The 25,195-nt window shown below is 39.7% G+C and overlaps 1 protein-coding gene across 1 annotated transcript in view; it reads left to right on the top strand.

Moving 5' to 3' along the window:
- LOC134217206 (transmembrane protease serine 9) overlaps positions 1-25,195 on the top strand; it is a 93,173-nt gene that overhangs the window by 50,194 nt on the left and 17,784 nt on the right. The window contains exons 2-5 of the mRNA XM_062695987.1: positions 21,204-21,418; positions 22,304-22,629; positions 22,694-23,210; positions 23,283-23,390. Of these exons, the coding sequence (XP_062551971.1) occupies positions 21,322-21,418; positions 22,304-22,629; positions 22,694-23,210; positions 23,283-23,390 (1,048 nt within the window). The 5' untranslated portion in view covers positions 21,204-21,321. The remainder of the gene's footprint in view (positions 1-21,203; positions 21,419-22,303; positions 22,630-22,693; positions 23,211-23,282; positions 23,391-25,195) is intronic.

Genomic DNA, 25,195 nt, shown 5'->3' with positions numbered 1-25,195 from the left:
CTTCTCTATGCGAAATTTCCATAAAACTTTAGAAAAAGGAATACCTGGGTTGATAGTTCTTTAGATTGTTGGTAGTATAATTTCCCATATTTGAATGAAGTTCTCAGAAACTCCTGAAGAAGGAAATCAGAATTACTCGAGATGGAAGAACCCAGAATGGTTGGAAAATCAGTTTCCCATAATTCATGGAGGAATTTTCTAGAGTCATAGAGAAATTGTACAGCATCCAAGGAAAAATACAGTCTGCAGGAGGCGATAGTTTCCTGAAATCATTGGAGGAAGCATTCTCCATAATTTCTCAAGGGATAATTGATCAGAGTTCCTGAGAAGGTATTCTCAAAAGTTTCTAGAGAAAATAGAACCCTTGTGCTATGACTAAAATAAATACTCCCCCTAAACAATTAAAAAATTTCAATAAAAAAATAGAAAATTGCCAATAAAAGAAATCAGGGTATGAGCAATAAATAAATATAAAATTTCCACAAATAAAACAAAATTTCCATAAACAATTAAAAATTTTCCACAAAACAAAAATAAATAAGCACTTTTAAAAGCAAAAATTGCAATTATAAAAGAAGAATTTTCCATAAAAAAATTAAATGTCCCACGAAAAAATACAAAATTTCCATAAATAAATCAATATTAACAATAAAAATTACAAAATTTTCCACAAAATAAATATATTTTTTCCATAACAAAATAAAAATTTTCCACGAAATGATCAATAAAAGAAATAAAAAATATAAGAAAATTTCCATAAAGAAATATAAAACCCAGATTAATCCACCTAGCGGTGATGGTGCCTTTCTCGTTCGTTCAAAAGGTTTGGAAAAATCTCAAATAACATCAATATGTGGATTGGTCTTATTTTTCATATTTGTTTATATGCATAAAAAAATTCTCGCCAAACGCAATTTGTTGCAAACAAATCGGATGAGCATAAGAGCAAAAAATGGCATTTTATTTAGTAGTTTTAAAATTAGTATTTTCGCCATAACTTTTGACCCAATTGTACGATCCGGCCTAGTTTCTATAGGAAACAATGGGACAAGATTCTGCGTCGAATGCAATCTGTTGCGAGTGACCTGAAAAGCACACATATTGCACATCAATCACAGTAACTTATATATGACCGGATTCAGTCACAATATGGTTACTGCAACCAGATTTGTTGAAATTGTGTTGCTTGGGGAATAGATGAAGTATAAGTGCTAAGAAAGTGAGCAAGACTTTTTTGAACTCTTTTTCACAATAAATAGTAATTTGACCATAACATCTAAGCCCATAGTCCGATCTGGCTAATTTTCAATAAGAAAATATGAGACATTCTGCGTTGAATGCAAATGCGAGCAAATCGGTTGAGGAAAAGTGCCTGAAAAATGAGTGACATTTTTTACGCGATTTTTCATAAAAACCCAGATTAATCCACCTAGCGGTGATGGTGCCTTTCTCGACCTTCGTAAAATGTGTTTGCTTGAAAGTAGATGAGCTAGTAGTTAGGAGTAAAAAAGAAAACTTCTTTGTCCGTTCTATGAAAATCGAATTATTTCAAGCAAAGATATTGTAGATCCAGTTGAAAACGCGAGATCTCGGATCGGTTTTCAACTTGATCTACAATATGCTAATAAGAATTTCTACAATTTGTTTTCCTTTTCCAATCTTTTTGATGTATATACCCCTGTTTTATTTTACCTAGTTATATATTTTAAAGATATCACATTTGGATGTTTGTTAAACTGAAGCTCTGACTACACAAAAAGAAAACGAAAATGTCATTCCCATCAAGCGAGCGGAGGGCAATATTTGTTATGATATATCTCATGACCATCCTTCTGCAAAACTCTCGTATGAAGAGGGAGGGAAGTGTATCAGTGTGAAAGCATCCGATAGTTCGTTTTCGGAGAGAAATTATAGCCTTTCGGTACAACTTTGTAGCCCAAGGAAGGCAAAAAGTATGTTGGCCGTAATTTCAAGCTGGCCAATTTTCAATAGAAAATAATAGAATAGGATTCCGCGTCCAATGCAATTTGTTGTGAGTAAATCGATTGAGGGTAAGTGCATTAAAAATGAGCTAGACTTTTTTACGCGCTTTTTTATAACATAAAGCATTTTGGCCGATCTTCCAAATTTTCAATAGAAAACAATACGACAGGATCCCGCGTCGAATGGAATTTGTTGCAAGTAAATCGGTTGAGGATAAGTACCAAAAAAGTGAGCTAAACTTTTCGCACTTTTGGTGCGTGCCAGAGATGCATCCTGAACAGAACATGAGCCAAGAGCGCGCCTTGGTGTTCTAAGTTTTGAACTCTGAACACAGTTCAGTGTGCACTGGGTTGGTACGCAAGCAAAACGATCATGGTAACTAAGTTTCCTTAGATTTGGAACTATGCAAAAACATACGAGCATGCTTGATTTCTATCCGTTAGACGCCCACGTGTTCCATTACTAGCCGAAAAATGAGTAGCATGCCGTCGCTTCAGTTTGTTTTCCTAGGATACATGTTGCTAAGTTAGGTCAGTGCTCTTGAACAGTGTTCAGTGTTCAAAACTTTTTGAACACGAACACGCGTTCTCGTGTTCAGATGCATCTCTGGCGCGCACCGCACACACACATCTCAGATCATCGAGCTGAATCGATTGGTATATAACACTATGGGTCTCCAGGTCTTTTGTGAAAGTTTGGTTTTGGAGCGAACGTATAGCCTTTTCGTATACTTTGTAGACAAAAGGAAAAAATGGTGGTTCGGTCATAACTTCCGATCCCATATTTCGATCTGGCCAATGTTCAATAGGACACATTGGGACAGGATTATGCGTCGAATGCAACTTGTTGCGAGCAAATAATCTGAAGATAAATGCCTAAAAATGAGTGACATTCTTTACGCGATTTTTTCGTAAAAGTTTGCATTTTAGCCATAACTGGCCAATTTTCAATAGGAAACAATGGGAAAGGATTCTGCGTCGAATGCAATTTGTTGCGAGCAAATCGGTTGAGGATAAGTGCCCGAAAAATGAGTGACATTTTTTACGCGATTTTTACGTATAAATTTGTATTTTGGCCATAATTTTCGATCCCATAGGCCAATTTTCAATAGGAAACAATGGGAAAGGATTCTGCGTCGAATGCAATTTGTTGCGAGCAAATCGGTTGAGGATAAGTGCCCGAAAAATGAGTGACATTTTTTGCGTCGCTTTGTGCGCACACACACACACACACACAGACATCACCTCAATTGGTCGAACTGAGTCGATTGGTATATAACACTATGGGTCTCCGGGCCTTCTATAAAAAGTTTGTTTTTGGAGCGATCATATAGCCTTTACCGTATAGAGTAGAGTGGGGCAAGAGTACGCACTTAGTTTTCAATCGATCATGTGGCCCTTATGAAGGAAGCTTCTGCATATCAAATCAGTGTCGATGATTCATATACTCTTCCTGTATGTTACCCAGGGAAAAATATTGAAATTATTGAGATTCGTTTTAGTAGAACCCTTATTGCAAGACAGAGTGAAAACGCACTCTTACCCCACCGGTGGGGTAAAAGTGCGCATCAGGTGGGTAAGAGTACGCATTTATCCAATCATGTGCTTTAAGTATATATTATCACAAATAAGAGTTATAACATTTAATTGATGTTTAATGAGCATATACTAGGGAATGTTTAAAGATTACGTAACTCTTAAAGGGGAAGGGGGTGCACTTTCATTCGAAAAATCATTGTTTTTTATATATACAAAAAACTTCAAAGGTAAAAATATATATCAGGTTTCGTGTGGCGTATACAAAGGCATTTTCCTTAAAGAAAGTCCACCAATCACGTAACGTAAAATTTGGCTATTTCATCACCCCTTCCCCCCTATCTTACACTATTTGTATGAATCCTCTAAAAATTGTATGGATCGTCACACATCTCATAACCCCTCCCAGCTAAATGTTGCGTAATTTATGAATGATTCTTTTGATTAAATAAAATTATCATTTAGATGAAATTGTGTTTTCGTACTACAGTATACCCCCGCTGATCCGACAAATGTATGGCTGGACTATCGGGGTTTCTCTCGTTAATCAGACTGTCAAATCCATACAAATGAACCAAAACAAAATCACAGCACAAATTTGAAAACTGACTGCATAATGTGTTTAAACGGGTGTTGATACTTTTTAATCCGGAAAATTCCGAATTAGTGAGATCCGGACTAACGAGTCGTCGGACTAACCAGGTCCGGATAAGCGGGGGATACTGTATGTTTAGGTGTACAACAAGTCCTAATACAATTTCATTATTTCGCTTCAGTGCTTATTTCGTGCTTTGTTTGTGCTTTGTTTGTTCCTTCCTAACACCGAATTACTTCAACTTATCCTAAAAACTTGTGATAATTTCGAATTCTGTCCCTTTTTTCTTAGTTGTGAATCTTTACGCTTAGGAAGAAGTCTGATTTCGGCCGGAGATACGGGTTTGACATCATAACTTGAAGATTCATATGCGTACTCTTGCCCCACCTGTTCCTGCGTACTTTTACCCCACAGTCCCAAAAATTCTTCAAGTAATGGTTTTGACTTCTTGGAAAACCAACCGGATTGGTGTTCTGTAACCATAAAGTACTCTATACAATAGGTTATCGAAATGGTATAATGTTCACCTGATTGAATGTATATATGGTAATGAAATACTAGTTGCGGAAATTCAATTATTTTAAGCAAAATGACCAAAAAGTTATCTAACTCCATATCTCCCTTGTTGTTTATTCAAATCGTTTACAATTACATATGATAATAGTTGGTCAGAATACCTGTCAAACTGCTGTTAGTTTATCTTTTTTTATTACTTCAAAAAATCGAAAACGTACTCTTACCCCACGCGCACTCTTGCCCCACTCTACTCTACTTAGTATACGAGAAAGGCAAAAATGGTATAATTTTCGATCCCATAGTCCGATATGGCCAATTTTTAATAGGAAACAATGGGACAGGATTCTACGTCGAATGCAACTTGTTGCGAGCAAATCGATTGAGGATAACAGCCCGGAAAATGAGTGACATTTTTTACGCGATTTTTTCGTATAAATTTGTATTTTGGCCATAACTTTCGATCCCATAGTTCGATCTGGCCAATTTCAGATAGGAAACAATGGGACAGGATTCTGCATCAAATGCAACTTGTTGCAAGCAAATCGGTTAAGGATAAGTGCCCGAAAAATGAGTGACATTTTTTACGCGATTTTTTCGTATGAATTTGTATTTTGGCCATAACTTCTGATCCCATAGTCCGATCTGACCAATTTCAAATAGGAAACAATGGGACAGGATTCTGCGTCGAATGGAACTTGTTGCGAGGAAATCGGTTAAGGATAAGTACCCGAAGAATGAGTGACATTTCTTACGCGATTTTTTCGTATGAATTTGTGTTTTGGCCATAACTTCTGATCCCATAGTCCGATCTGACCAATTTCAAATAGGAAACAATGGGACAGGATTCTGCGTCGAATGGAACTTAATGCGAGGAAATCGGTTAAGGATAAGTACCCGAAAAATGAGTGACATTTCTTACGCGATTTTTTCGTATGAATTTGTATTTTGGCCATAACTTTCGATCCCATAGTTCGATCTAGCCAATTTCAAATAGGAAACAATGGGACAGGATTCTGCGTCGAATGCAGCTTGTTGCGAGCAAATCGGTTGAGGATAAGTGCCCGAAAAATGAGTGACATTTTTTGAGTAGTTTTGCGCACACACACACACACATACACACACACATACACACACACACACACACACAGACATCACCTCGATTCGTCGAACTGAGTCGATTGGTATATAACACTATGGGTCTCTGGGCCTTCTATAAAAGTTTGTTTTGGAGCGATCATATAGCCTTTACCGTATACTTAGTATACGAGAAAGGCAAAAATGGTATAATTTTAGATCCCATAGTCCGATATGGCCAATTTTCAATAGGAAACAACGGGACAGGATTCTACGTCGAATGCAACTTGTTGTGAGCAAATCGATTGAGGATAAGTGCCCGGAAAATGAGTGACATTTTTTACGCAATTTTTTCGTATGAATTTGTATTTTGGCCATAACTTCTGATCCCATAGTCCGATCTGGCCAATTTCAAATAGGAAACAATGGGACAGGATTCTGCGTCGAATGCAACTTGTTGTGAGCAAATCGGTTGAGGATAAGTGCCCGAAAAATGAGTGACATTTTTTACGCGATTTTTTCGTATGAATTTGTATTTTGGCCATAATTTCTGATCCCATAGTCCGATCTGGCCAATTTCAAATAGGAAACAATGGGACAGGATTCTGCGTCGAATGCAACTTGTTGCAAGCAAATCAGTTGAGGATAAGTGCCCGAAAAATGAGTGACATTTTTTACGCGATTTTTTCGTATGAATTTGTATTTTGGCCATAACTTCTGATCCCATAGTCCGATCTGGCCAATTTCAAATAGGAAACAATGGGACAGGATTCTGCGTCGAATGCAACTTGTTGCAAGCAAATCGGTTGAGGATAAGTGCCCGAAAAATGAGTGACATTTTTTACGCGATTTTTTCGTATGAATTTGTATTTTGGCCATAACTTCTGATCCCATAGTCCGATCTGGCCAATTTCAAATAGGAAACAATGGGACAGGATTCTGCGTCGAATGCAACTTGTTGTGAGCAAATCGGTTGAGGATAAGTGCCCGAAAAATGAGTGACATTTTTTGAGTAGTTTTGCGCACACACACACACATACACACACAGACATCACCTCGATTCGTTGAACTGAGTCGATTGGTATATAACACTATGGGTCTCCGGGCCTTCTATAAAAAGTTTGTTTTTGGAGCGATCATATAGCCTTTACCGTATACTTAGTATACGAGAAAGGCAAAAATGGTATAATTTTCGATCCCATAGTCCGATATGGCCAATTTTCAATAGGAAACAACTAGATAGGATTCTACGTCGAATGCAACTTGTTGTGAGCAAATCGATTGAGGATAAAGGCCCGGAAAATGAGTGACATTTTTTACGCAATTTTTTCGTATGAATTTGTATTTTTGCCATAACTTCTGATCCCATAGTCCGATCTGACCAATTTCAAATAGGAAACAATGGGACAGGATTCTGCGTCGAATGCAACTTGTTGCGAGCAAATCGGTTGAGGATAAGTGCTCGAAAAATGAGTGACATTTTTCACGCGATTTTTTCGTATGAATTTGTATTTTGGCCATAACTTCTGATCCCATAGTCCGATCTGGCAAATTTCAAATAGGAAACAATGGGACAAGATTCTGCGTCGAATGCAACTTGTTGCAAGCAAATCGGTTGAGGATAAGTGCCCGAAAAATGAGTGACATTTTTTACGCGATTTTTTCGTATGAATTTGTATTTTGGCCATAACTTCTGATCCCATAGTCCGATCTGACCAATTTCAAATAGGAAACAATGGGATAGGATTCTGCGTCGAATGCAACTTGTTGCGAGCAAATCGGTTGAAGATAAGTGCTCGAAAAATGAGTGACATTTTTTACGAGATTTTTTCGTATGAATTTGTATTTTGGCCATAACTTCTGATCCCATAGTCCGATCTGGCCAATTTCAAATAGGAAACAATGGGACAGGATTCTGCGTCGAATGCAACTTGTTGCGAGCAAATCGGTTGAGGATAAGTGCCCGAAAAATGAGTGACATTTTTTACGCGATTTTTTCGTTTGAATTTGTATTTTGGCCATAACTTCTGATCCCATAGTCCGATCTGGCCAATTTCAAATAGGAAACAATGGGACAGGATTCTGCGTCGAATGCAACTTGTTGCGAGCAAATCGGTTGAGGATAAGTGCCCGAAAAATGAGTGACATTTTTTGAGTAGTTTTGCGCACACACACACACACATACACACACACACACACACACACACACACACACACACACACAGACATCACCTCGATTCGTCGAACTGAGTCGATTGGTATATAACACTATGGGTCTCCGGGCCTTCTATAAAAAGTTTGTTTTTGGAGCGATCATATAGCCTTTACCGTATACTTAGTATACGAGAAAGGCAAAAAGCAATCAAACTGTGCTTTTTTTCCATAGATGACCCATTCTTCAAAAGCGTTTAAAGTTCATGTAAAATTTCATCAGCTACATTGCTTTCTTGTATTTTTTATGGAAATTTTCTTATTTTTTTATTTTTCTTTATTGATCATTTTGAAAAAAAATATTTTTTTTTGGAAAAAATATTTATTTTGTGCAAAATTTTGTAATTGTTTATGGCTAATATTGATTTATTTATGGAAATTTTGTATTTTTTTTTTGTTGAACATTTTGATTTTTTTATTGCAAAATCTTCTTTTATAATTGCTATTTTTGCTTTTAAAAGTGCTTATTTATTTTTGTTTTGTGGAAAATTCTTAATAGTTTATGGAAATTTTGTTTTATTTGTGGAAATTTTATAATTATTTATTGCTCATACCCTGATTTTTTATTGGCAATTTCCTAATTGTTTATGGAAAATTTCTAATTTTAAATGGAAATTTTATTTAGCTGCCCTTGTGCTATACGCATTTTCCTTACATCTAAAACCATACACATAATTAATTAATTAAGAGCAACCCAACGACAGTAGAACGATTGCGGTAGGTCGTGGAAAAGCAACAACAACATGTACGGTATGTTTGTAAGCACGTGATGCGGCGGCGCAAGCAACTCGACATGCGTTGAGCAGTGACACGCTTCTTATCGTTAAACGTACAGTAGAACCAGCACGAGCGGAGCGTAAGAAGTAGGCCATAGAATAAGTGCCGAATAAGCAGATTTATATTTCGTTCGATATTTGTAAATACAGTCCTAGGCGTTTATAGTTTTTCGATTAAATATAATCAATCTATTGTTAAGTGAAATCTATATAAACGTACGATCAATGAAGAATGGTCAGAGTTCTGCTCTGACTGGTGTTCGATGCACTTCTAGACTTTTGTCTTTAATACTGCATACCGAAATTCCAAATCTAGTGATCTACGCAAGTAGACACCACTAGTAGTCAAGAACTGAACTAGTAAAATGCTGTCAGGCAATCGAGCCTGTGACAGTTAGTCTGCCGCCTTTTATCTCGTTGGAATTCTATGACCAAGCATAGCATACCCTGTATTTCTTGAAATATGAGAAGCCCTGAATTCCTGAGAATTCGAAAGAAGAAATTTCATAGTATTTCTGGGACGGGATTTCCTCAAAATTAAAGAATCCAAAATTCCTCAAAATTCTTAGTGTTGGAATTCTCCCGAGTTATTGGAGGATTCTTGAATCCCCAGAATTTCTGCCTCCATGACGGAACATCGTGTGTCCCATCTACAAAAAGGGCGATAAGCTGGATTGTAGCCACTACTGCGCAATCACATTGCTGAACGCTGCCTACAAGGTACTCTCCCAAATTTTATGCCGCCGACTAACACCAATTGCAAGAGAGCTCGTGGGGCAGTACCAAGCGGGATTTATGAGTGAACGCTCTACCACAGACAGGTATTGCCATTGCCGTCAGGTATTGCAGAAATGCTGCGAAAACAACGTGCCCACACATCATCTATTTATCGACTTCAAAGCCGCATATAATACAATCGATCGGGACCAGCTATGGCAGCTAATGCATGAAAACGGATTTCCGGATAAACTGATATGGTTGCTCAAGGCGACGATGGGTCGGGAGATGTGCGTAGTTCCAGTTTCAGGAGGATTATCGAGTCCCTTCGAAACGCGCAGAGGGTTACGGCAAGGTGATGGTCTTTCGTGTCTGCTATTCAATATCGCTTTGGAGGGAGTAATACGAAGGGCATGAATTGACACGAGTGGTACGATTTTCACGAAGTCCCCGAGCAGCACAAGTCAGACAAAAATGGTTGCAGCAACTTAATTGTGACTAAATCTGGTCACATATGTGTTGCAGTAACCTATGTGAAACATGTGTGCTGCTAGGGTCCGTCCAGTTATTTGGTTTCGCCGACGACATTGATAACATGGCACGTAACTTTGAGAGGATGGAGGAAGCCTACACCAGACTGAAAAGCAAAGCTAAACGGATTGGACTTGTCATCAACACGTTGAAGACGAAGTACATGATAGGAAGAGGCTCTAGAGAGGTCAATATAAGCCACCCACCACGAGTTTCTATCGGTGGTGACGAAATCGAGGTGGTTGAAGAATTCGTGTACTTGGGCTCACTGGTGACCGCCGATAACGATACCAGCAGAGAAATTCGGAGACGCATAGTGGCTGGAAATCATACGTACTTTGGACTCCGCAAGACGCTCCGATCGAATAGAGTTCGCCGCCGTATCAAACTGACTATCTACAAAACGCTTATAACCAACGCGCACTTAGAGTTTTCGAAAGGAAAGTGCTGCGAACTATCTATGGTGGGGTGCAGATGGCGAACGGTACGTGGAGGAGGCGAATGAATCACGAGTTGCATCAGCTGTTTTTGAGAACCATCGGTGGGCCGGGCACGTAGCCAGAATGTCGGACAGTAATCCGGTGAAAATGGGGAACAAGAAGGCGAGGTGCGCAGCGAGCAATGTGGATCGATCAGGTGGAGGACGATTTGCGGACCCTCCGCAGACTGCGTGGTTGGCGACGTGCAGACATGGACCGAGCTGAATGGAGAAGACATTTATGTGCAGCACAGGCCACTCCGGCCACTCCGTCTGCGCCTCTTTCGTACTAAAGGCCTTTACCTCCACTTAGACCTTAAACTAGGTATTAGCATATGAGTAAGCACCGTTCAATCTTGGTCTTTGTCAGTCACCCCTTATTAACTGTTGATAATAATGATATAGATTGTAAATATCATAAAGAGTCTCGGCTCCGTTAAGTTTCATACACGCCTGAGCCCGTCAAATAAATGAAATAGTTAAAAAAGCACCGTTCAAGAGTTAAGCGAGCGTGAAGAAGGCCAACACAAAAGGTTCAACATGTCACATTCAAACCACAATTTGAATCTCACCGAAAATAAGAATATTTTTTTTAGAGGATTGGAGATTCTCCATTGGATTGGAGAAACGTACAATTCTTGAGACGGTTTTAAGTTTTGTCATAGTGTTTGACTATTTGCAAAATACGTATATAACATTGCAACGTCCTGGGTATTCTTAGAGCTAGAGCTAGAGCTAGTGCTTTGCCAAAGTCCAGAACGTATTGAAAGAATTGATAAAAGTAAAGATTCATGATTGCCTTCAAGTTCAGCTTACACTGTCCATAGCAGCTGTTTCTTGCACTTAAGGAGGATGTAAAATTGGCAAACCAATAACCACATGTTTCAAGTGAGTTTTTGTGCTGCCGCTCGGTTTTGCACTGCCGGAGTTATAATTTTGCGACAGTCGAGAAGAGACAAATGGCACACTGTCGATGGTGGTTCCATCCGAAACCTCTAACCATTATTCAGTTGTTTCTTGAGCCTAGAGGGGAACAAGGATTGGCATCAAACCACAACATTAATCCGCATCTTTTGAATGAGTGTTTGTGGTATTTCTCGGTGTTGCACTACTACAATTACAATTTTTCGAAGGACGGAAAGAGACAGACGACACAACGCCGGTGGTAAATCATTCAGAAAGCTCTTTTCATCGTTCAACTTTTCTTGAGCCTTAATTGAAGAAATCGACGTACTTTATAGTGCGTCACAGAGAAGAGGGATTTAAAAAACATGACAAATCGTGACAAATTATATCTCACGCGTAGTTTTATTAGGGCGTAACTTCATGGATCGATTTCTCTTCATTGATTTTTTCTTTCGTTAGTATCGCTTCGTGTTGTTGCTTCGCTATTGTTGCTTCTGAAGCAAAAGGCAACCATCCTTTACCATCTCAAACCATAAGATCTATGGTAAACCGTCTAAATGTCGCTGCATTGTTAAAAAAAAAAGCATCGATGAAGAGAAATCAATCAACGCAGTTACGCCCCCATGATCCTAAGCGCGAGAAATATAAATTCTGGTAATTTTGAGGATTTTCAAAACATTCTTCAATAAACCCGAGGAGTTTTTTTTTTTCATTTAAATTTTTTATCATCCCCCGCTACTTCCCACCCTCGACGTTTCGGAGACCAGTAGGACATAATTGAAATTAAATATTTGTTTAGGCCTTATTGGACTTCCAAAAAATTAATTTAACATGCGTACATAAGAAATTCACCAAAATTGCGCGGAAAAGTTTGAAATTTCGTTTCGTTTAGAAAAATTACGAATTGAATGGAATTTGATTTCGTATCGTTTCGAGGTCTCGAAAATAAATCTGTATTTCGTTTCGTTTTTCTTTCGAATCAATATAGACATTTTAAATTTCGTTTCGTTTCGTTTCGTTTCGTCAGGACAAAAAGTGTATTATCGCATTACTACTTATGTCGACTTTAGTATAGTGTGCAACAAACCAGCGTATGTTGTACTGAGACCTTGCACATCTGTACGATAGTATTGAATTAAAAAATGTTAATACCCAAACCATGTTTAGATCGATTTTAGAAAGCAAAATAGAGATTTTAGAACTTTCATTGATTTTCTCAACAACAGAAAGAAATATTTAGCACAGCTTTATAGTTTCATTCGATTGCTTATATAATCAATTTTGTGATTAAAATTAACAGAATTTTGTGATTAAAAATAGTGAATGTATTGAAAACGAATGCGTGTTGGCTCTTGTTTCGGACAGCAGAACGATCGCGCGATTGACCGAAATTTTGTCCATAATTTTAGTCTAGGTCTCACTAGTCCAATTGAGGATCAGGTTACACGAAGCTTCGAAGACATTCTCAACCAAGATAATGTTTTTGACCCTTCGTTGGGAACTAATTTGGATGAAGTGAGATCTATTACTAGAAAATTTAAAAATATGAAAGCCACGGGTGATGATGGTATTTTCTACATACTCATCAAAAAACTTCCTGAGAGCTCTTTATTCTTTTGGTTAATTTATTTAACCAATGTTTTCAATTGGCATACTTTCCAGATAAATGGAAAAACGCCAAAGTTGTTCCAATTTTGAAGCCGGACAAAAATCCAGCTGAGGCTTCTAGTTATCGCCCAATCAGTTTGCTTTCTTCAATAAGCAAACTGTTTGAAAAGATTATTTTAAATAGAATGATGGTTCACATTAATGACAATTCTATTTTTTGCTGACGAGCAATTTGGTTTTCGCCATGGGCGTTCAACCACAGTTATTAAGAGTAACGAATTTAATTCGGCTAAACAAATCTGAAGGATATTCGACTGGAGTTGCTCTTCTTGATATAGAGAAAGCTTTTGACAGTGTTTGGCATGAAGGTTTGATTGTAAAATTGATGTATTTTAATTTTCCTCTGTGCATCATTAAACTGATCCAAAATTATTTATCAGATCGCTCACTGCAGGTAAACTGTCAGAATTCTAAATCTGATAGATTACCTGTAAGGGCTGGTGTCCCCCAAGGCAGCATACTGGGGCCCATTTTGTATAACATTTTTACTTCTGACTTACCTGATTTACCACCAGGGTGTCAAAAATCTTTGTTTGCAGATGACACAGGTCTCTCAGCCAAAGGGCGTAGCCTTCGTGTCATTTGTAGTAGATTGCAAAAAGTTTGGATATTTTCTCCACTTACTTGCAAAAATGGAAAATTTCCCTGAATGCTTCCAAAACTCAGCTTATAATTTTCCCACATAAGCCGAGAGCTTCTTATTTGTACCCTGGTAGCACACATATTGTCACGATGAATGGGGTTCCAATTATTTGGTCTAGCGAAGCTAAATATTTAGGACTTCTGCTAGATCAAAATTTCATTGAAAGCCTTCAAGCCAAATGTAACAAATATATTAAGTGTCTATATCCACTTATAAACAGAAAATCAAAACTTTGTCTTAAGAACAAACTCTTGATTTACAAACAAAATTTTAGACCTGCCATGTTGTATGCTGTGCCAATATGGACTAGTTGCTGCAATTCCAGAAAGAAGGCACTTCAGAGGATTCAAAATAAAATTCTGAAAATGATTCTGAAGTTGCCACCGTGGTATAGTACCAATGAACTTCCTAGAATTTCTAACATTGAGTCATTGCAACAAATGTCCAACAAAATAATTTCCAATTTTTAGACAAAAATCGTTGCAATCTTCTATTGCAACGATTAACTCCTTGTACCCTAAGTATAAAATAGATTCAGTTTAGTTTAAGTTCAAAACATTGTAATTCCTACATGGTTCAATTCAACCAGAGGAAAAATTCTAACTGCCAGAGGCAATTGAAATGTATTAATAATAACTAAAACATATAACATAGCAAATAAGGATGATAGTGTTAAGAAAACACGGAACACCTAGTCTAAGAGATGAATGCATGTATTAGATAATTAGCAAATAAAATTAGTTTAAAAAAAACGAAATTTTGTGTTCCGCATTGCGCGGCCTGTGGTGTGTCTGCTCAGTAAGCAGATAGTTCGCGCGGCCGAGTGAGTAAACAATTGGTGCGTGTTCGGACGTGTTTCAGGTAGGATTTTGAACATTCGTAAAGTCCGAGTTTTGGTTCTGTTTTTAATGTTCGGTGAAAAGTGTGCGGTTGAACGTGTTTTGTATATGATGCGGAACATTTGTAAGATCCAGGTTACTTTGTCCTCCTGTGGACGGTTCGTAAGTGACTTAATGAATATATTTTAATTTTTTTCCAGCATATACTGTTATTGATAAACGCTCTATATTGTCGAATAGAGCTCCCTATTATTCACCTTACCCATTAACAATAATTTTCCTTCCTGAAGGTAGTATGGGTTCCCTGCATCTTCACTAGTAGATGTTGAACTAACATTCCTTCCCTTCCTTCCGTAATTGTAAGGACGTGGCTAAGTATACAAATGCTACTCTATAGGAAAAGGTACTAATCCCAAGTATCAATTTGCGACAATATACAGTAGATTGCTCAATTAAGCATTGTATAGCCACCCATGATTTGTACAATCACATATGCTATGCTAAAAATAGTGAAAGTATTGAAAACAATCAAGTAAATTTTTTTTTTAGTTTTTTTCTATTCTAAACTATGGAAAATAACTTTTGTGAGATGATGCCTACGTCAAATAAACGCGTCTGCTCGGTATGAGATAAAAATAATGCCCTCTATAAATAAATGCATTTGCTCGGTATAAGTCAAACATGATAGATAAAGACTTCTTTAATGAACGCTTTTGCCCGGTGTAAGGTGAACAGAGGAGATGATGCCTTTTTTAAATCAATTCGTCTGCCCGGTATAATACAAATAGAAGAAAAAATTCGTTCCTTAAATGAACGAATTTGCCCGGCATGAAGCAAACAGAAATGATGCCTCCTTTAAATCAACGAGACTGCCGGTATAAAATAATATGAAAAGAAAAAAAGAAGAGTTGTTCTTCTTGTCGCAACGAGGCATACCCTATATCTAAATTTTGCAGTCTATGTCTAAGTATAGCCCAGTCGTCGTGGACTTAAGTTTCCACAGACTATTTTAATTTTGCATGAAATATGCTTCAAAATTTACCCCCAATTTTAATAATCGGAAAGCTGAGATGGGATTTTACGGAACAAGAATTCATACCAGTTCCAGTTTGAAGAACGGAAAGCACCGTCGAGTACTTAGTAGTTGAACAAGACGTGAAAAGGAGGTGACGAAGGATTGCTATTGATTATTTCGTAAAACATACTTACCGCAGTGCGAATATTGAATCCGACCACTACCTCGTTGCAGTATGCCTGCGCTGAAAACTCTCGACGGTTTACAACACGCGTCAAAGTCGGAAGCCGCGGCTTAACATTGGGCGGCTACAAGACGGTAGACTAGCCCAAGAATACGCGCAGCAGTTGGAAGTGGCACTCCCAACGGAAGAGCAGCTAGGCGCAGCATCTCTTGAAGATGGCTGGAGAGATATTCGATCCGCCATTAGTAGCAACCACTGCACTTGGCACTCTGCCCCCCGATCAGAGAAACGACTGATATGACGAGTGTGACTGGAAGAACAACACAGCCCTGGGGTTGACCAACTACCAGGAGAGCTATTTAAGCACGGTCGTGAGGCGCTGGCTAGAGCGCTGCGGAGAGAGGAGGAAGTTTTGCCGCAGGAGTGGATGGAAGGTGTCGTGTGTCCCATCTACAAAAGGGCGATAAGTTGGATTGTAGCAACTGCCGCGCAATCCCATTGCTGAACGCCGCCTACAAGATACTCTCCCAAATTTTATGCCGTCGACTAGCACCAATTGCAAGGGAGTTCGTGGAACAGTACCAGGCGGGTTTATGGGCGAACGCTCCACCACGGACCAGGTGTTCGCCATTCGCCAAGTACTGTAGAAATGCCGTGAATACAACGTGCCCACACATCATCTATTCATCGACTTCAAAGCCGCATATGATACAATCGATCAGGACCAGCTAAGGCAGCTAATGCACGAACACGTTTTTCCGGATAAGCTGACACGGTTGATCAAAGCGACGATGGATCGGGTGATGTGCGTAGTTCGAGTCTCAGGGGCATTCTCGAGTCCCTTCGAAACCCGCAGAGGGCTACGGTAAGGTGATGGTCTTTCGTGTCTGCTATTCAACATCGCTTTAGAAGGTGAAATACGAAGAGCAGGGATTAACACGAGTGGTACAATTTCCAATAAGTCCGTTTAGCTATTTGGCTTCGCTGACGACATAGATATTATGGCACGTAACTTTGAGAAGATGGCGGAAGCCTACATCAGACTGAAGAGGGAAGCCAAGCGGATCGGACTAGTCATCAACACGTCGAAGGCGAAGTACATGATAGGAAGAGGTTCAAGAGAATACAATGTGAGCCACCCACCGCAAGTTTGCATCGGTGGTGACGAAATCGAGGTGGTAGAAGAATTTGTGTACTTGGGCTCACTGGTGACTGCCGAAAACGATACCAGCAGAGAAATTCGGAGACGCATAGTGGCTGGAAATCGTACGTACTTTGGACTCCGCAAGACGGCTCCGATCGAATAGAGTTCGCCGCCGTACCAAACTGACTATCTACAAAACGCTCATTAGACCGGTAGTCCTCTACGGACACGAGACCTGGACGATGCTCGTGGAGGACCAACGCGCACTTGGAGTTTTCGAAAGGAAAGTGCTGCGTACCATCTATGGTGGGGTGCAGATGGGGGACGGTACGTGGAGGAGGCGAATGAACCACGAGTTGCATCAGCTGTTGGGAGCATCCATCGTTCACACCGCAAAATCGGAAGACATGCCGGGCACGTAGCCAGAACATGGGCGTAGCCAGGATTTCGAGAAGGGGGGGCCAAATTTTTTGGTCTTCCAAATCGTAGTATTATAGTAGTTTTATGAAACACATGAAACCAAATCGAAACAATAATATTAACGAACTTAGTATTCAGAAAGAATATTAAATCGGCTATAACAATTATTATAAAAATCCTGCATTCTCCATAAGTTTTAGAAAACCAGAACCATACATCTGAATTTCTAAATAAATCCTCTCTGAAATAATATTTATTATAAAATAGGCAGAAAAAAACAATATGCAAGCTTTATCCAGGAATTCCTTCGACAATTGCTCCTGAAATTCTATCCGAAATTCTATCAGAAATTCTTTAGAAATGCCTCCAGCAACTTCTTCGGCAGTGTCTTCAGGAATTCCACCATAAATTTTGCCGGGAATTAATCCGAAAATTCCACCATTATTTACTCCAAGAAAATCTTCACGAACTTCTTTGTATGTTCTGCAGAATTACCTGCAATAATTCAAATAATTTCGTGCTGTTTCCCATAATTTTTAAGAATAAGAATATTCCGTGGAAATTCCGCAGAAACCATTCCTAAGAAATTCACGAAAAATCTTCGAATTTCTTGTGTAAATTCCATAAAATTTTCCGCGAATTGTTTCGAATAATTTCTTGTGAAAATTTTAAAGAATTTCTCCAGGAATTCCACCGGAAATTTATACAGAAATTATACCGAAAATCAAATCAACAATGGAATTTTCGGAGGAGTTAATAGATTAATTCGCAATGAAATCCTGAACTTCAAGATTTCCACTGGGAGATCCTCCAGGAGTTTCTCTGAAAATTCCTCCTGGAATTCTTCCAGGAGTTCCACCGGTATTTCCACCAATAATTTCTCTAGGATTTCCTTCGAGAATTATTCCGGTAGTTCTATCGGCAGGTCCTCTGAAAATTCTTCCGGGAATTTTGGCGGAATAGGAATTTATTTAGGCTTCTTCAGGAATTTATATAGATTTTCCACCAGAAGCTCCTCCGAGAATTTCTCTGCGAGCTCCTCAGGGAATTCTCCGGGAGGTCCTCTGATGATGATGATGGTCCAGCTACAAACCCCAACAAAGGTTTCAGCTAGACTAGATTTGTCTATAAGATGAATTCTCTTGTTTCCGAGAATGCTTCTGGTAGTTTCCCCGGAGTTCGTTTGAAAATTCTCCCGGGAGTTTCTTCGGAAATTTTTACTGAAAATTCCTTCGAGAGTTCCTCCGGGAATTCCACCAGCAATTCATCCGGGAGTTTCTCCGGAAATTCTTCCGGGAGTTCCACCAGAAGCTACTCCAGGAAATTATTCAGGTTTTTTTCAGGAAATCATTTAGGCTTTCTTCAGAAATTAAGCTGGAAATTCCTCCCGAAGTTCTTCCGATAGTTTCTCTGATAGCTCATGCGGGAGGCCCTCTAGGAATTCTTCTAGGAGTTCCACCTGAAATTCCTCCGGGAGTTCTTACAGGAGATCTTACGGGAGCTCCTCCGGCAGTTCCTTCGGGAATTCCTCCGGGAGATCCACCAGCAGTTTCTACGAGAATCCCTTCGGGAGTTTCACCTGCAGTTTCTCCGGGTGTTTCTCTGAAAAGGAACTCCCGGAGGAACTCCCAGAGCAATTTCCGGAGGAACTCCCGGGCGATTTTCTTTAGGAATTTCCGGAGAAATTATCAGAGGAATTCTCGGAGGAACTGTCGGTGGAACTTTTTGAGAAATTTATTGAAGAACTACAGGAAGAATTTCCTTAGGAAATCCTGGAGGAACTCTCGTAAGAATTCTAGGATGAACTCCCAAAGGAACTTCCGTAAGAATTCCAGGAGGAACTCCTGGAAGAATTCTTAAAAGAACCTCCCGGAGGAATTCCCGTAAGAACTCCCAGAGAAACTTTCCGAAAAACTTCTGGAGGAATTTGTAGATAAATGCCTAAAGAAATGCTAAATTGAATTCCCGAAGGAACTACTGGTGGAACTTCAGAGGAACATCCGGTGGAATACCCTAGAGGAAGAGAAAAAATATTTCTGAAGGAACTTCAAAAATTCCATTTCCCGTGCAATTCCTGCCAAATATCGTCCAGGAATTCCCTGTGAAGTTCCTGGAGGTATTACCGGAGAATTTCTTGGAAAAACTCCTGGAAGAACTCCCGGAGGAACTCCCATAAGCACTTCCGTAGGAATTCCCACATGGAAGTCCTGAAGTAATTCTTAGAGAAGTTCCTAAAGGAATTTCCGAAAAAATATCTGAAGGAATTAATGCAGAAATTCCCCGATGAAATCCTAAAAGTATTCCCAGATTAATTGCTGAAAAAAATCTCTGCGGATGCATGCCTGAAGGAAATGCCGGTTTCTTCCTGAAGAGAGAATAGCCGAAGAAATATTTAGAAGTAAATCTTGAAGAGAAGAAAAGATATCTTCAAGGAATTTCCTCGTGAATTTCCTAAAAAAAATAGTGGGGGGTTTCTAGATAAGGAGGAATTACAATTACATGAGAAGGATTTTCGAACGATTTTCAGAGGAATTTGTTGATAACTTTCCGGAGGAATTTGAAAATTCCCAGGGGAGCTTCTAGAAGGATTTCAAGGAGAATTTTTGAGCCCGAAATGTTTCGAATTGTTTTGAACTTTCATATATTATGGATCCTGGATGCCCTAATAAGTTTTGGGAATTTTTTGAATTTCAACCACCTATTTCTGTATATGATTGGATCGTAAAGTGCACATGTTTGAGGGAATTCATTTCAGTACCCGTTCAATCTTTCCCCCTGCCCCCCCTTGGCTACGCCCATGAGCCAGAATGTCGGATAGTAACCCGGTAAAAATGGTTCTCGACAACGATCCGACGGGCACAAGATGGCGAGGTGCGCAGCGGGCAGGGTGTATCGATCAGGTGGATGATAACTTGCGGACTCTCTGTAGACTGCGTGGTTGGCGACGTGTAGCCAAGGACCAAGCCAAATGGAGAAGACTCTTATATACCGCACGGGCCACTCCGGCCTTAGTCTGAATAAATCATAATAATCTAATTCCTTATTGAAGTCGGTTCCTCATGGTGTCACGTCGCGTTATACCAAAAGGTGTCTGAGACTTACGGCTTTGTATGAAGCATACCATGCTTGAAGACGACTTTGCATTGGCTAACATATTGGCGTAAAAACTATACATACAAAATTGTCGTATTGCGAGATGGATCAACTAGGTCCGAGCTCGATATGACAGACAAAGAAAAAAAAAATTGTCGTATTGAAATTATTTCATATTCTGATTCTACACAATTAATGATTTATTATTTTAAAGTATTTTTCAATACTGCTCTTCCCTCAATGTACCACCATGTGATATACATAACATAAGTCGTTACAAATCTGTGAGAACAGGTTGGTCCAATGCTTCTAGATTTCGTTTCAACTGCATCCTAGAAAATTGATTAATTCTTGCAATAAACTAAAGTTTTACAATGTTTAACTTCACGCAGAAGTAATACAGTCATCTCATAAATCATTCAAGTATTACAGTTTTTAAGCATTTCCGCAATTCATGTGCATCGTTTTAAATGAATTCGCACTCAATTAATTTAGTAAACAGTTCAATTAAATCATTATTCTGCACACGCTTTTTCTTTCTTACATACATTTTTCAATCATAGAAACAATGCATATGTTACCCAGCGAAAAGCGATCTCCCGTACATTCATCTTCTGTCAGATAAACGATAAAATAAACAATCTTCTTTGCAACATTTCCACACATCCATTGTTCCGTAAGTTTACCGGCAGTTGCTCTTTTATACCACCCCGGTTAAGATTAATGCTCTACCGCAGAACAATTAACCCATCGCTCTTTACCACATTAGCTGCGCACATTGTCCAACCAACAAAACGTTTTCCCACCCATCCATCTTGTTCTGGAAATCTAACGCCACAATTTCCTCTTCTCCCCATTGCTCGATTTAATTGCAGAAAGAATGAAAAATAGATCCGCGCAATCAATCGGAGCAGCAGCAGCAGCAGCAGTAGCAGCACGGACATCTGCAGTTCCAGTGGTGGTGTTGGCCGAGCTGAACGCCGCCGGTGGAAGATGCTCTCATGGCATTTCGTAACGTGCGTGATTGGAATTTCCATCGTCGGCCACGGGTGTTTCCTAACGAAAACGGCCACAACAATAGCGAGAGCAAGTAAGTTTGCGGAGAAGTTAGAAAAAGCCTTACTTGAGACACCCTGGCGAGGTAGGCCAGTTGGGTTTTAAGTATTCAGGTGATTTGATATGAATAGACTGGAAAAAATCTCATTAAGTCAGGGGCATGCTTTTGAAAAGATTCAATTCGGATGCATTTTCACACTACTTATTCTCAAGCCGATTTTAGATGCAAGATGGTTTGTAAGCCGTTTATCACAAAAGGGTGAATACGAAATCGCACCATCATGTGTTGAATGTTCTTCGAGCTTTACACAGAAACGATTAAACCGGCACCGGTTTCACGGCATTAGCCTAGCCGAGAGGTTAGATGGTAATCATCATCTTTTTTGAGTTTGTGCAGCTGACGATGGCGTTGGATTAGTGCTGCCGATCGTGTACAGACCCAAGACAAATTTAGCAGTCAACAAGACATTTGGCCTATAGTTGCTAATTTTCTATTGAAATGATTGAGGTCATGGAGCAGCCCACCAATTTGTCATCCCTTAGCTGCGATTCTCACGATCTTGTCGAGGTCGTCGGTGTAATTTAGTTTCTATGTTCTTTGAGATATCGCGTCTATGAACTAATCAAAAGGCAAACGGTCAAAAGACGTTTTTGATCAAACTTTTCGGCCGTGAACCTCGTGCCCCGGAGCTTGAAAGGTACAGAAGATTGGATTATGAGAAATTACTGTGATCAAATCACAATGGATGTGTTTCGTTTAGCATGACTTGGCTTGCATAATTTCGCATTTCATAAACGTAATTGAATTTGGTGACCAGATCAAATTCGTATGAGATTTCAGTAAAAATCAAGATGGCGAAATTGTTATTACATTAGCAGAATATCTAAAATGTTGATTAAAAAACCTCTATTTTTCCAGACGTAATCCACAACGTTCTGGGCGTCCCATCGACCTGCGTCCACCAGAACGTAGTGCGGCAGTGTCGACTATCATTCTCCTGCTGGCTGGAAGGAGGTCGGCATGTTGCCGGATGTGGCGATAGCCGATGGCTGTTCTCATGCTGCGTCAAGGACAATGAACTATCTGCAGCCCCGTCAATGATCAATCCCAAACTGGCATTCGCTGCCCCACCGATGCGACCGATGGTGGCACCAATCCCCGTAGCTCCAATGAAACCCGTTCCCTATGCAGCTGCAAAGAAAAGTAGTTTTCTCCGAAGGCGATCCGATCAGATGGGAAATATGGTAGCCTAGGAAAAGTGCAGAGATGGATTAATCAAAAACAGACTAACGTTATCTATTTTTTAAGGATTGTGGCATCCCCAGAACACCGCAAAATACCCTCCAGAAGCGAATTATCGGTGGTCGAACGGCCAACTTTGCGGAGTACCCATGGCAAGCGCACATCCGAATAGCCGAGTACCAGTGCGGAGGTGTTCTCGTGTCCCGGATGTTTATAGCAACGGCGGCCCATTGTATCCAACAGGCGCGCCTCAAGGACATCATAATCTATTTGGGTGAACTGGACACTCAAAATTCCGGCAAAATAGCTGAACCGCTTCCGGCGGAGAAGCACCGTGCCGAGCTGAAAATCGTTCACCCTAAGTTCCTCTTTCGAATGACACAACCGGACCGGTACGATTTGGCGCTGCTCAAACTAACCAGACCGGCTGGCTACAAAACGCATATTCTACCGATTTGTCTGCCGGTGAGGCCGCTGGAGCTAACCGGTCGGAAAGGAATCATAGCTGGGTGGGGAAAAACGGATGCCAACATGGGTCAAACAGGGACCAATATCCTGAGGACGGCTGCGGTGCCCATTATTAGTAACCTTTCTGTTCACATATCGGTTTACTTTTATGTAAAATGTATTTAACTATATTTTACACACTTTTTAGGTACAAAGGATTGCCTTCGGTGGCACAATAGTAAGCACATCAGTGTGGAGCTCTACAATGAGATGTTTTGTGCGGGTCACTCGGACGGTCATCAGGATGCTTGTTTAGGTGAGCTTAGTGTATGAGCTGGGAGCGCGAAGTTTGGGATAAGTCTTTTTTTTTGACATAATGGACATTTGGCACAATTATTTCTTCTTTATGTCGTCGCATTTGTTATAATTGCCAAACATCCATAATCCCTAACCATGTTGGTAGAATGCTCAAATCTTAATCATCTAGACCACATGCGCGAGCTAACTTGCTTGCGATTCTGCAGGAAGAGCATCGTGCATCGTTCAGGCGCAAAAAATTAATTCGAAGAAAAACATATAAAAATCATGCAACGATGCAAACAAGATTTGAGAATTTGAGTTTTTTCCAATACTGATCTATAAAGTACTTTTGTGTAAAATGTAGTTATACCTAACATTCTCGGATGTATTCTACCTTGAACGCTAGGTTTGAGCTAGTGAATCATGGAGTAGCAACTACGAATTGTACGATCATGATGCTCATGCCATCTGTCAACTTTAATTATTTTTCGTAATTATTTCGTAATTATTTTACAAAGAGTTTTACAAGAAGGAGATAATGCCTTCTTTGAATGATCGCATCTGCTCGGTACAAGGCGAATCGAGGAGATAATGGGTTCTTCAAATTATCGCGTCAGGAACGTAAGAACTGGTCTAAGGTCTGGTCTTATCGCTACCGGTGTAAGGCGAAAGGGGAAGATAATGCCTTCTTTGAATGGACGTATCGATCATCCCTTCGCTTTACACCGGGCAGACGCGTCAATTTACAGAAGGCATTATTGGTGTGTAAAAATCAATCAGTCACTGTACTTTCTAACAATAGCTGGTGCTCAACTCACCACCGAGAAGGCCTGTTTTTCCTTTCCTTCATTCAGGAACGGAATAATGACAATTGATTTTTACTAAAAGTATTGTTTCGGGTATATGTTACGTTTGTTACGTTTTGGTGAATGTCATTCGGGTTAATGGTTTTGGGTATTTGTGATAGAACCTTTCTAAATATGCCATTTGACCGAACAAACCATTAGGCTCAAACCCATCTGGCCGAAAGTCATTTGACCAATGCTGAAAATGTTTTTCAGTCGACCTGAACAAGCCGTATGGTCGAATAGGTCAAATGTCGTTTTGCTGAATAGGTCATTTGCATGAGCAGAGCATGAGCATGATTGACCGCCCACGATTGCTACTCCGTTATTGCCAGGTCAGCAGTAATTACACAGGGAAGCAACAGATGATGTTTGGGACTAACACCATCCTCAATGTGTAAAAACTGGTGACCCAATATAAAGCAATACCAGCGCCGGCCGTGTCCGAATGCAGGTCAATTAAAGAATGGGTAGGAAAATGTTGACGTGATACTCGCTTTGATGGAAGCCGACGAGTCATCTGCACTTCCACGAGAAATCACTGGGATGTTGGATATATGGGGTAGGGCATGTAGCGGGGTTCGTGTTGGTAAACGGTATGCAGTGTATAACGTGTAGTTTGATTATCGTGCACTAATTAGTTCAATTACTGACCGCACCAAGTAGAACAAAATTTCCGTGATCTCGAGACCGTTCTGTTTTGAACAAACACGTCCGATCGCGCACTTAATTATTTGAATAACTTTCGGCACAAAGCAGAACAAAAACCCGTGGTCTCGAAACCGTTCTACTTTTAAACAAACACTTTCTATCGCACACTAATTAATTTAAAAAGTCTTTTATCTTTATTATCCCGCGACAACGATAAAAAAAACTAACACAATGCAGGTTCGGTGGCTTCTGCATACTAGGTATTGCGCTTCTACGACCGAATCTTCGCGCACTAATAAACTTTATGAACTTTCAATTATTAACT

The sequence above is a fragment of the Armigeres subalbatus genome, chromosome 2, assembly GCF_024139115.2.
Source record: "Armigeres subalbatus isolate Guangzhou_Male chromosome 2, GZ_Asu_2, whole genome shotgun sequence".
Lineage (NCBI taxonomy): Eukaryota > Metazoa > Arthropoda > Insecta > Diptera > Culicidae > Armigeres > Armigeres subalbatus.
Note: the sequence above shows the minus strand (reverse complement) of the source record. Positions and strands in the feature narration are given on the sequence as shown.